This window comes from Balaenoptera acutorostrata, chromosome 2 (genome assembly GCF_949987535.1).
Source record: "Balaenoptera acutorostrata chromosome 2, mBalAcu1.1, whole genome shotgun sequence".
NCBI classification, from domain to species: Eukaryota; Metazoa; Chordata; class Mammalia; order Artiodactyla; family Balaenopteridae; genus Balaenoptera; species Balaenoptera acutorostrata.
Window position 1 is genome coordinate 29,278,030 of NC_080065.1, and position 14,021 is coordinate 29,292,050.

The following is a 14,021-nucleotide window of genomic DNA, read 5'->3' on the forward strand; positions in this document are numbered from 1 at the left end:
AAAAAAGCAATTCTATCTCCTTGAATCTCTGGGGCATGAAATTTGCAAAGGCCCAGCCTATGGATGTGCTTGGAGGGAAAAACTTATAGGATAGATTTTAAATCAAGCCCAAGAAATTTAGGTGGAACCATAAAGGCCTTGAGAATCCAGCCCCGGAGAGTAACTGCTTTATTAGTGTTGCACTGGCAGCCTGATAATGAGTCACTATTATCCAAGAAAGTTTACACCTGGGTCAAAGTCACAAATTAACTTTTTCCATCAACTCTACCATTCACTCCTGATTTTATGACAGGTAAGTGTGAGTGTATATACATCAGGGGGAAAAGGGTGAGTGATTAGAAGGGTTATATATATTGATTACTTATTGATATAACTTCCAAATATTACAATGTACATCACTAGGTTTGTTACCAGAAAAAAAAATGTACTGTGAAGTAAAATGTATATATATGTTCACTGCAGAAAAATAATAAAGCATTAACAAAAACAAGACAAAAATCACCTGTAACACCACTCAGAGATAAACACTATATTTCACAAATGTGTTAAAAGATATAGATATGTAAATATACAAGTTTTAACAAAAAAGGAACTCTATAGCCTGCTCTCTGCAACTCAGTAGTAAATCAGGAACATCATTCTATTTCAATATATCTATATCTGAACCACTTTTAATAAGTTCATATTATTCTTTTATATGTATATACCATAATTTGACAAATCTGATCAGTCACTTAGGTTGTTACTATTTTTTTTTTGCCATTGTAAACATTGCTACTGTAAACACACGTGTGTTCTCTGCAGACTTGTCAGATTATTTCACACAAAGAGTGTGTACTTTTTTTTAAGGCTTCTCTACAGATAGGCAGTACCAGTTTAGATTACCATCAAAACCATATGTGATTTCCCATTTCTACACATCTTGTCAACATGACTGTTTTTAATCTTTTCCATTCTTATGAAAAGAATATCTCATTTAATTCGTCACTACTGAAATGACACATTTCACATTCACTTCTTTTCTGAACATCTGAGTCAATATGCCATGCCAATATTTTTAAAGTTAGGATTATAGTCTTTTTTATTTATTGAAAGAGTTTTTTATTAAAATAATCACCTGTCTGCTGTCATATGTAATGTAACCTTTGTCAGTTTTTTGTTTTCCTTATAATTCTTACGGCTACATACAATTTTTATATGGCCAAATCTAGAGATTTTTTTGTTTCTGTTTCCAGTCTTAGTGTTACGCTTATAATCCTTTCCCATCCCAAGGTTAAATAAATATTTTATCTTTTCTTCAGTTACTTTTAACATTAAATTTTTTTACTGTATCTGTTCAAGACCTAAGGCAGAAATATAAATTCAATTTTTCTTCCATATGGCTTGCTAATTGTTCCCATGTCAGTTTCTCCTCTGATTTGAAAAAACAGCTTCATGATAGATGTAAAATTTTATATATACTTGAATGTTGTTCAATATTTGTTTCATTCATCTATCTATATCCATACCAAATTGTGCATTATTATTTTTCTTCATTATACTCACTTCTATTCCAAAGAAGAATTTTAGATTACTAAAACTGGTACTTCAACCGAACTTACATTAAAATTATAGATTTTTTGGAAGGCAGCTATACTCACCACTATACCACCAATGCCGCTAAAAACTACAGATTTTTTGGAAGAAAACTGGTATTTTATAACCCTGTCTTCCACTTCCACTACAGGAATATGGCATGCCCTCCATTCATTTACATCATCTTCTTTGTCATCTACTATACTTACAGTTTTCTTCCCATTGATCTATATATTTTTTAAGTTTAATAACATATTTAATTTTTATTAATTTAAATTTTCTGTAGTCAATCTACATTTTTTTCCCTGTTATATTTTCCAAGTAGGTATTCCTAGTATTTAGGAAGGTTATTAATTATAGTATGTTTATTTTATAGCTGTCAACTTCAGTGAGTTAATTCTCATGTTTCTTAACTAATTCTCTTGAATTTTCCTGATAATATCATTAGCTAATAATGGCAAATCTTGGCTCCCAGTGGTGTGGTTTTGTTTGTTTGTTTGTTTGTTCGTTTGTGGTGCTTCCTGAGAGCCTGACACTCTTGTAAGCACCCTGACGCACTTAGTCCTTACAAGAATCCTGAGGCAGATATAAACATCCCCTAGAGAGGAAACAATTGGAAATTATATCACTCGCCCACTATCACACAGCTAATACGTGGTAGTTAAATGCTAATATGGTTGTTTGACACAGACATTTTGACATGTACTAAAAAGCCCACCAAATGTTTATTATTATCATCAAGAGACACAGGCAGAAGACATCGTCACCCCATCCCCTTAGGCAGGTGTCTTGAATAATGGATGGTCAGGGTTGTCTATTGTGAACAACAATTAGTATTCTTTTTTTTCTTTTTTTCTTTCTTTTTTTTTTTTTTAACACTTTGAGAGGGACATTTCAAAACAGGAGCAAAACATCTTTTTTAGGTAGGTGTCTCAGGAATTTCAAATTTCAAAATCCAAACTCGAAACTGTTTTTTAACAATATGCTATATTACAAACTATGATAACTCTCCCTCCTTTACAGGATTTACATCTGTAATTTTTATTTTCTCATCTACTGCATTAGTTAGACTCACAGAATCCAAGTCTCTGCCTTCTCCACAAGCTACTGTGCGTGGGGAAGAAACCAGTAGACCGAAGAGATTTCTAGCACTCCACATTAAAAACCATCAACCTCAGATGGGTCCTCAATGATTTCCACCAACACAGTATCTTGACTTTTTTCCTATCCTCATCCCCTCCTTCTTCTCCTCCTCCTCAGGCCCTTTCTCACTGAACAAACTCTTCCTAGTTGACCTCATCTAATCCATGGCATTTAGTATTTCCAGCGAGGATCTCTTTTCTGAACCTTGAACCTCTGTGTCCAAATAACTACCACACAATTCCATCTGGTTGTCTCACAGATTCTCAAATCCCACTTGCCCCGAATTGAACTCTTCCTTTACCTGTTTCTTAGTGTTCCCAGCCCTCAAAGGGGAACACCAGACCTCGGTGATGACTGCTGCCGCCTCTTCCTCACGATCAGTTATCAAGTCCTCCCGCCTCCCTCATCGATCTCTCAATTACCTCTACCTTTCCCTATCGCCACTGTCACTGTGCCGGTCTAGGCACAATCATTTCTTCTGTGGATTACTAACAAAAGCCTTCTAAACTCATTTCCCAACCTCCAGGCTTGATCCTCTGAGACCATTTCTCCGTACTGCAACCTTCACACCTGCTCTCTCTCTTCCCCTACCATCCCCCTTCCCTCATGCATTCCTACTCATACTCCAGGTATCAGTAAAATGTCAATTTCTCTGTGACTACCCTAAACTGAGTTATTGACTACTGTGTTCCCAGAGCAACATGTAATTGCTCTACCAAAAGCACTTCTCACAGTACTTAACTTTCTTATTCCTGAAAAGTGGGGACTCTTGTTAATGACTATATCTCCACACCAGTACAATACCTGGGACACACAAGGATGCAATGTTTTTCGTTTGCTTGTTGATTTAGCTATGCATCAGGTGACAGTGGTAGGCAATTGGGCCCCCTTGTCTTTTTTTCTAATGTGTATGGGAAGGTCTATAAGGTTTCAACATTGAATTTGGCTCTTCTGAGATGGTATCAATCATGTTCGTCACGAGATAATGTTCTCCATCATGTTAAAGAAGTCTGCTTATACTCGAGGTTTACCAGTTTCTACTCATAAATGGATGTGACTTTATTTTAAATATCTAATAGGCAGGTACTGAGATAACCCTACAGATTCTGACACAAAGGATTACAGTTACAGATCTCCTAATACTAACCTATCTTCCCATGCAATCTTGGAATAATCTCTCAATTATTTTAACACACAACTGAAAACAACTTGCTAATATACTAATCAGTATTTTCATATCCCTATTCATAAGAGATTGTTTTGTGGTTTCTTTTCATTGATTAGGTTTTGCCATTTGGATTTTCCTGGTATCACAGCATGAGCTGAGCTTTCCTTCCATCTTCATCAGTGTTCTAAAAAAGTTTAAAACTTTTTTGAAAGTGGCACAAATTCACCTTTTTCAACTTTTTCCCATGGTTATCAGCCTATTAAAATTTTCTGCTTCTTGTGTAAGGTTTGTAATTTTTGTTTTCATAGAAAACAACCCATCACATCCAAGTTTTTAAATCTCTCAAATAAAATATCTGTACTTATACCAACATACAATAATTTTTAAACCTCCTTCATTCCTATAATAATATATTCTTTCTTATACTTAATGGAATATATGTTTTTCTTTTCTTGATTTGCCACTTTTTAAATTGTATGGCCTTTCAAAGAAATGTTGCATTTATTTACAAATATTATTATAGTACTTCAGTTCTATTTTCTATTTCATTAATTTCTTTTGTCTTTAAATCCCTTTTTCTGCTTTTCTTATACTCTACCAATTTCTAGAGTCAAGTGATCAGATAATAATTATATATATAGTTACCATTTATTTGGCACTACTGGGCCCAGTTCTAAGTGTTTTACGTCTATTATCTCAATGACCCCTCACCACTCAATAAGGCAAGTATAACTGTCCTTATTTTAGACAAAGCCACTGAGGCTTAAAAAAAGTTAGATTACTTTGCTCAATAACAAAGTTGGGAAAACTAATAATTGACCCCAAATCTGTCAGATCCTAGAGTACTGTTCTTAATTACCATTACATACGACATGAATTTTACTTATCGATATAGAACTGGTTACATCCTGCAAGTTTTGATTTGCAGCAATCTCAATGTCATTTTTCCAAATAAGGTGTGACTGCAGTTTTGCTCTTTTTTTCTGAAACAAGTAAATTTAAGAGCATAATTATGAATTTTCAAGGTTTTTTTAAAAAAACCTTGAATTATTAATGTATAGTTTTATAGCAATTGAGGTCAGAAAGTGGCCCATGTAATTTCTAACTTTTGGAAATGTATCAAGACTTTCCTTGTTCATTCTCAATACATCTTGAAAGTAAAGGTTTTTAAGTAATTGGCTACTTTAACTTTTCACAGGGCTCTTTGGACAGACTCTCAGGCTATTCCTAAGACCTGGCTGATACTTTGCACAAGCACAAAATCTGAATTCCAGGAGATAATCCTATGACTTCTACCAGTGTCAACTCCTTGCTTACCTTCCAGATCTCTTATACTCTTTTTTGTAGGACCTTTCCAGAGATGGTGATCTTCGGCTGTCCCGGTGCCTGTGTCTCTCCCGTTCCCGCTCTCTTAAAGGAATTAATACACAGAGCTGTTTTCAACAGAAAGACTCAAAACACCATCTCTTTTCACTGAATTCACCTTCTAAATAAATGAACCTCACCTCACCCAAGAATTTTGCAGGCACTGTTCACTATGGGAATTTTTATTCATCATTTATTAGAGGATAAAGGAGTGTTTCACGTTACAGAAGTTAACTAACTTGGACATTTCTTGCTGTTTTCTTTAAAAAAAAAAGAAGTCATACTTAATACTGAGCAACAAAGGGAATTTTATCATAACCTTCTCTTGAGACCTTCTAACCAGCCAACCTTGATTATTTAACCTAAGGGGAAAACTTCAAAGGATTCAACTGTCTATTGATTTCTAGAACACTCTTAATTTCATCCGTCAAATATATGCAAGTTAAAGCTTTTACAGTAAAGATTAGGACAAGGATCTATAATGAAAGAGTTCTAAACTCTTATAGGTTATAGGCCTGAGGTATAGTTCTAGCCATCACTAATTGCCATGAGACTCTAAGTCACTTTACCTTTAAATGCTGTCTTCATCTGAAAAAAAAACTCTAAATGGAGACACTGAGTTTACTCAGTGTAAAACTAGAATGCAGGATTTTGAACCTTCCAATGTGACACCGGAATTTAGTAATAATAATAGTAATAACTTCTGAGTCTATTTAATAAGTACAATGAGATCTGAAACAAAAATCGGAACTCCAGTGTGTTTATATCAGAAATAAATCTAAGGGAAATAACTACTAGGTCTTAGAATGGGGAAAAAAAATGCTATATTAGTCTGAGTCCAGCAAGAAGACTACAAAAATGTCTGAACTCAAAAACATCTCCCCCTCCCCCCACCAGGCTTCCCTGGTGGTCCAGTGGTTAAGACTCCATGCTTCCACTGCAGGGGGCACTGGTTTGATCCCTGGTCTGGGAACTAAGATCCTATACACTTGACATGTGGCATGGCCAAAAAAAAAAAAAAAATCCCCCAACCTACAGCCAAATAGAAGAAATGTAAATTCACTGAAATCAAAACTTACAAAACTGATAGAGATCTTAGATATTAAAACAAAAATTGTTTTTTCACTTAAAAATCACCCCTTCTCAAGAAAGACTCCTTTGAATAATACTTTTAACATATACTTAAGCCTCAGGTACACACACCCGCTGTCCAAAGTAAAGTAGCCAGTGCTTGGAATTCTACATTCTTTACCTGATACACTTCTAAATTTACAGTTTACTTTTAGGCAGTAAATCCCAGCTAGTGAGTGGTACCACATGACAAAGATATAATGTAATTTGTGATGGCATGGCTGCTGAAAAAAATAATTGCCTATATTTCCAAATAAAAACTGTATTTAGGGACTTCCTGGTGGTTGGGACTTCGCCTTTCAATGCGGGGGGCGCGGGTTTGATCCCTGGTTGGGGAGCTGGGGTCCCACATGCCTTGGGGCCGAAAGGCCAAAACATAAAACAGAAGCAATATTGTAACAAATTCAATAAAGATTCTAAAACTGGTCCACATTAAAAAAAAAAAAACCCTCAACTTAAAGGATATTCCTAATTTTGTGTTTGTTTTTTTAACATCTAGGGGATAGAATTTTGCATTCAAGAGTGGCATTTCTGATGATGATTACTACCTCTGAGTGGCTATGAATTGAAAAGACCAGTATGGACATAAGTCACAGTAACACTATATGATAAAGCCATTTAAAGCAAGAAAAATAATGCTCGGGTTATTTTTCCAAAAACTTTTCCCTGTTTGGAAGCATAGTATTAGATACATAATACTAGCTCTCTGATGACTACACATTGTACTCAACACGACAGCTATGGGGATTACTGTGCTATAACACTACTCATTTGTGGGAAGCCACTGCACTGCTCCTTACTGGTTGCATCTGCCGCTGCTTCTTTTCCCACTCCCCGGAGGAACCCTGATCTTTCACGATAGCAAATGCATATATCCACTTCTTCACAAACTTCCTCTAGAAATGGTTTGCCCTAAAAGGATCTTGTAATTATTATTCAACCAGATTTCGGAGGAGGAGAAAAAGAGGGAAAATGAAATTTGAAAAAGGACAGATTAACTTACCCCAAGAAGCAAGGGGAGAAGTAGCCAGAGGACAGACTAAAGAATTTGCATAAACTTAACACAACCTAATGCACAAATTTGTGAACTTTTGGTTTTCTCCAATATACTTCTAGAAGTTATACTAGGACTTCAGGTGCCCATGTTTGTTTCACAGAAGCATTCCATATAAGACAGATGACTGACACGCTACTAAGACCCCAAAAGGAGCTGATTTTAATGTGGCTGTGACACTAAGGCAGCTCCTGGGCAAATATCCCAAGTACAACATTATAAAACAACTCCAAAGTAAATAAAGGCCATTTAGAAAGATGAGCTAACTGCCTAAGGTCCTTCATGGTAAAGGGGTTGAGGTTTAGAATAATGGAGATTAAGGGTAATTCTTTTGGCACTTGATTTCACTTACTGATAGACATCCTCAGTTTACAGGACATCTGTGTTTCTTCAAACAAACACATTAACTCCAAGCTTAAGCCTGGATGGAAGAATTCAGGATTTTACAGCAGAGCCCTAAAAACTACAGCACCCCCAAAACGGAAAAAAAAATGCCACCTAGAATGCTGAAGTTTGCAGCAAAATGTTTCCCCAGAGACAGGTTTATTAATTATCACTTTGTCTGAAGAAAACTATTAACAAATTCTTTCTGATTTAGATTTTCACCATAAAACTGTAAAATAAACCACCACAGGCCTCTGCCAACTAGTCCATCACAGAATTAAGAACAAAATTGACCAGGAACATAAGTTGTGCTGAAAAGACTTTTAAAAGTCTACCGACTCTGTCAGCTTTGGCCCACCAGAATCAGTCACCTCTGCAAGAAACATGTTCCTTCCACCTTCCACTGGGCGTCAGGGAGAAGCAATAGAGCATTTTCCTTCCAAACCTTCCGAGCACTGGTCACTCTCTTCGGGACTGAGAATGACTGCTACCGTTTACTGGCAAAATGTTCAGTCAGAATCAAGCCCCCAGCCATGAGAACAACATGGGAACTGAGAAGCACACTGATTCCACAGGAGCCAAGACCAGCTCTCCACAAACCCAAGTAACGGAGTGACCGCTTTGGGGACCTCAAACTTTTCAGCACAGAAGTTCCACAAGACAATGAAGGTAAACACACCACAGCAGACAGAAAGAGCAGCACTGTTAACAGCTCGACAGCTGGAAAACCTCAAACCTTCATCAATATAAAGAGTTCACTGACGGTACAAATAAATATTAGTACAATCGATATCTGTGCATTTTAATTTTTCCATCTAAACCAATGGTTCTTAGATTTTTGGGGTGATAGACTCACACCATCTCTTAAGAATCTGCTGTAAGCAACTGATTTACTTATAGAAAAACATACATACACATAGCATTTGCATATAACTTCAGAGCACTTCTAGATGCCCATCTATGAGTGTCTGCTGGAAACCTTATTCTCTTGTATATATAGATATTTGGTCTTTTGAAAAAAAAAAGAAATGTAATCTGGAATGGAATAGTATGTTTTAAATGCAACTTTCTTTAGTATGAATATGTTTCAATGCAACAAAATCAAATTAAAAGCTCTTTTGAAAACTGTAACTTTGATAATGTGTATTATTTCATTTTATAAAGAAACAGAGCAAGAAAGCAACAATATATGATAAACTTCCACTTATCCTAAACATCAGAAAGCAAGTTCTGCTTGTTAACTACTTTGATTCCTGACTGATAACATACGCAGATCAACAATCCCAAAAGAACTCAAGTGCTGTAACCTGATATGATGATCATACTGAACATAATTAAATACAACATCCACACAAACAACTACAAGATCTTTTATTGATCATCATTAAAATGTAAACTGTATTATGCAGAGTAACTGGCTTACATTCATTGAAATGAATCTATGTTGATAATTTTGGGATGCTTTTCCTTTTATAAACTGAAATGCACAGCTGGACCTTTTTGGTTGTTGATCAACAGGTTTGGCTGTTGATCAACAGAAATGGCCTGTGTCGGGGCCTCTACACACATGTGCTTTACCTGCTCCGCTCATAGCTCCTGTGGCGGGACGGCGTCCTCCCCCGGTCGTAATCGGATCTGTAGCGGCTGTCCTGCCTTCTCCTGTCAGGACTTCGGCCTCGCTCCCGCCGATCCAGGGAACGATGCCTCTCGCCCCTCCCGTGACTGTGATCCCGGTGCCTGTGATCATCGTAGTGCTTGAGCCTCTCCGGGGACCTCCTCTCACTGGGAGCCTTTGGGAGTGGGTATGGAGGGAGGTGCCTAAAATGAGGGCTACTGCTATTATTAGCACTGGGTGAGAAGGAACTGAGGTTGTTCTGGAAGCTATTAAAATTGGGAGGTGGGAAACTGTGGTGCGAGTATCCCGGAGGGTACTGGTAATTGACCTGCTGAGGAACTACGGGAGGGGGCGGGGGGTGGGGCATGGATGGAGGGGGCATCATGAAGGGGAAAGTGCCCTGTCCAGGAGGTGCTCCAGGGACTGGGGGGTTATTGGGACAGGGCATCGGAGGCGGCATGGGAGGAAAACAGGGAGGCACGGGGAAGGGGGGCCTCATCTGGTGGCTGGGGAAGGGGGGCCGGATCGGGCAGGGGGGAAGGGGACCTTGTGCTGATGGAGGCATGGGTGGAGGGAAGGGCACAAAGTCTGGTCGTGGAGGCAGAAAATTGGGAGCTGGAGCGTTGGAGAACGTGGTGGAAGGGGCGCTCGGAGGTTCGTATTGGTATTGCACAGGAGGCTGCTGAGGGTGAAGCAGTCTCAGATTTTGGGGCCTGAAGGCTGGTGCTGAGGGTCTTGATCCATGTCCTCCTCGCCCTCGGGGACACCCTCGTCCTGGGTGGAATGACATTCTATGACTTTGTTGGAGGAAAGAAAAAGATAAAAGAAAAACTCACTATATAAACAGGGTTTTACAAATGCCTGACCATCCCTTAGGCCACTGCAATATTCCACCCATCTAATACTGAGTTCTCTGTAATAGCTGAACCTCCTCATGGCCAATAAACTCCTCTTCCCCAGTCCCGGCCACCCAATCCACTGCCATGGTCAGTCCCTGGTCCTTGTCACTCCCTAAAGCCGCTCCACCTCCAGCATGACAAAGTCACATCCCAGTGTTCAACCATCTGCTATCACGTCCTTGCTCAAGTTTCCCCCAAATCTTGACCTCACCATGTCATCCCGTCCACACACCCCACGTCTCTACATCTGCACCAGCATCTTCCTGTCTACACTTTCCTCCCCACTCAACACAGACTCGCAAATTCAACCTAACACATCCTAAAAGGAATTCATGATCTTCCCCTTCAAGACACCGCCACCTGCTCCTTTTTTAGTGTTTCCTGTCTCAATAGATGAGACCATTTATTGGTCCTCAAGTCATACACCAGGGGTTACCTGACAACTTCTCCCTTATCCCCTCTAGTTAAAAATTTATTTTCAGGGCTTCCCTGGTGGCACAGTGGTTAAGAATCCGCCTGCCAGTGCAGGGGACATGGGTTCGAGCCCTGGTCCGGGAAGATCCCACATGCCACGGAGCAACTAAGTCCGTGCGCCACAACTACTGAGCCTGCGCTCTAGAGCCCATGAGCCACAAATACTGAGCCCACTGCCACAACTACTAAAGCCCGTGTGCCTAGAGCCCGTGTTCCGCAACAAGAGAAGCCACCACAATGAGAAGCCCGCGCACCGCAACAAAGAGTAGCCCTCCGCTCACCACAACTAGAGAAAGCCCGCGTGCAGCAGCGAAGACCTAATGCAGCCAAAAAAATAAAATTAAATTAAATTAAAAAAAAAAATTTATTTTCAAATGCCGATCATTTCTGCTTCATAAATACTCCTTGAGTGCATCCATTTCACACCATCGTCTCCTGCCTGGCTACTACAATAACACCCTTGCAGGCCTTTCTACAGCCACTGCCACCACCCCAAGGGTTTTGTTAGGTTCCCTGCCCTCACACACCCTGTGCTTCTTCTTGGCAGGTCGTACAATGATTACAGGCCACCAACTCATGACCTCATCCCACCTTTAATGTCTGCCGGCACCTCAGAACTGCCAGGGCCATCAGGGCAGGCCATGTACATGGCCCACATGACACACTGCCCCTCTCCTCACATACCTAAACCCTCCCCACCCTCAGTGGCCCAGTGCCAGTGTTTGCTCCTCCCTGTTCTCCCAGAACGGCTGCCGTCACTGCCATACCACTCACCATGTACTGCCTTGCATGGTGACGTATTATCTGCATATGTCACATCTTCCACAGAGAATATAAGCTCTAGAAGACAGCAAGAATAAATAGACATAAAAATGATTCCCAAACTGCTAATGCTAGAAAACATTTCTACAATTATCTTAACACTGATTTTGCATCTTCCAGTGCAGTTAGCATACTAACAAAATTAAGAGCATGCTGAACTGAATTAAAGTTTACAGCTAACTTTCTAGATGTCCTTAATACTTGTCTTGCTGACTCAAAATAATCAGTAGCTTAAAAGACTGGAAACTTAGGCATATTCTATCTCCAATTTGCTAAGAGACTGGGAGGAAAAAAATCATTTCTGCTCTCCCACTCCACACTCCAGTTTACTTCACAATGAGACCACAATATTAACTGCAAAAAGCTTTAATGTAGAAGCATCTTCGTTCTAACTAAAAGCTTTACCAATAGGCTTAAGGTAGATTTTCAAATGGCTCATGAAAATAGTTTCAGATTATTTAGCTGTATCAATCACTGTGCTTAATAAAAAGTAGACACCAAATAATATCTGATTAATGATTATTATTCAGTTCAAGGCCCTCAGGATAGACCTAGGACCTAGACAGCCCATCTTGCCACCACAGGCTACTCAGGGCCCACAGAATCGAGTTCAAACCACATGTTTGGCATTTAAGGCCCTCTGCAATCTGGTCCCAACTTCTTCCAGGCTAATTCTCCATTAACCTCCCCATGAAGTGCCTATCACCCCAGATTTTCCCAGTTGCCTAACATACAAAGTACTATCACCCCGCTTGTTCTTTGCTCCTGCGCTTCTAAAATCCCCTACCCTATGAATTTGCCAGTTGAATTTCTTCTACCCACCAACCAGGCCAAATGCCACCTCTTCTGTGCTGCCTTTCCTGGTTCCCTTCAGGAAGTAATCCCATTCCCTCTAGACGTCCGTTGCTCTTAGTCTGTACTTACTTCCTTTACAGCACTTACCAGAGACTGCCTCATGTTACAGTCATGTGTGCGCATGTCTAACTCCTCCACTAGATTATTAGCTCCTTGATGAAACGGGTTGATTCACAAACATTTCTGTATCCTTCACAGCCCCTGGCAGAGCGTCCTGCACACAGTAGATGATCAATAAATGTTTACTGTCTCACCAGTGATATATGTTTCTATGTTGCTACTGTACATTTCCCTGCTGCATATATCCGCAACAGATTGGCATTACCAAAACCAGACAAAAAGCAGGTCTTTTCACTGATTCATGCATCATTTAAGGGGCCTATACATGTGGGGCACTGTCACAGGTCCTAAGCACTCAAAGATGAGTAAGACACAGAGCCCACAGGACTCATGAAGCCCAGAATCCACAAATACAATTTTAAAAAAATAATATAATGCTATAAACACAAGAAAAGAGGTATGCATAGGGTCCTAGGGAACACAAAGGAATGTACTGAATCTAGAGGTGGGCAACAGTCAGGATCACCAACACTCCTGTACTGTGTGTTCAGACTGTTGAAGACTCACTATTAGATCCTCATGGATGTTTCTAGAGACAGAATATCTGAAAACACTGATTATGAAACTGACCTATTAAAGGCATAGTCAGGCTGTGTTAGGGTGCGACAAAAGTCAAAAGTCAAGGAACTCACTGCAACTGGAAAAGTAATTATTTTCTGCGTGTGCCTACTTCTAAGTTGCTGTTTGGAAGCAGGGAAACTGAGGGAGCTGTTTTGCATAGTTAACACGTCCAGGAACATCAGTCTATGTAGAAAAAGTTGCAAAGTGTGACTACATTTCTATTAACACTCTCTTTTCCCCAGCTGAATCCCCAGGCCGGTCATCTTCGGCTGGCTGATCCGAAATTACGTGTCTCCCTCTTCACATCTCCCGCCAGATCGTGCGCCCCACGAGGTAAGCTTACGGTCTCACTCCCCTCCGAGATCCGGGCGGCCCCAGGGCTGGACCACCGCACGCGCTCCACAATGAAAGAAAGATCTCATTTTTCACTTCTATTTATTCGCAGAATCCGGGCCTAAGGTCGCTTTTTCGCCCTTCGCCGCAGATCCGAAGAGGGGCTGCCCGATCCTAATTCCCAGGCGCCTCTCGCCCCAGCCCCAGACTCCAGCCCCGTTGAAATCAGGACACTTAGAAACACTCCCTCTTCCAACACCCGCAAGCTGCCCCTTTTACCTACAAAAGGCTCTCAGGCCGCGAGGTCGCCGTTAGAGTAAAGCCACACTTACATTGCAGCCGCCAAGACCTTAGCGCCGCCAGCGCCTCCGGAACAGGAAACCGAGAGAATTAAAAAGCAAACCTGCGAAAGCCAAACCACAACAGGGAAAGCTCTTGGCCTCGCCGCAGGGTCTTGTGCGCGGTGATTGGTGCATCAATAAGAACGATGAACATCTAAGCCAATCGTTCTCGTCGACCCCT

At 40.3% G+C, this 14,021-nt stretch overlaps 1 protein-coding gene across 8 annotated transcripts in view; it reads right to left on the reverse strand.

The window, feature by feature from the left end:
* DROSHA (drosha ribonuclease III) overlaps positions 1-13,921 on the reverse strand; it is a 128,930-nt gene extending 115,009 nt beyond the window's left edge. For 3 of the 8 annotated variants that reach the window (XM_007192255.3, XM_007192254.3, XM_007192250.3), the window contains exons 1-5: positions 13,832-13,921; positions 12,573-12,699; positions 11,583-11,648; positions 9,399-10,232; positions 5,204-5,296 (exon numbers count right to left, since the gene is read on the reverse strand). In XM_007192255.3, coding sequence (XP_007192317.2) covers positions 5,204-5,296; positions 9,399-10,232; positions 11,583-11,599 — 944 coding nt within the window. In that variant the 5' untranslated portion in view covers positions 11,600-11,648; positions 12,573-12,699; positions 13,832-13,921. The other 5 variants (XM_057540691.1, XM_057540690.1, XM_007192251.3 and 2 more) reach the window with 4 other exon arrangements.
* Between the last annotated feature and the right edge of the window lie 100 nt (positions 13,922-14,021).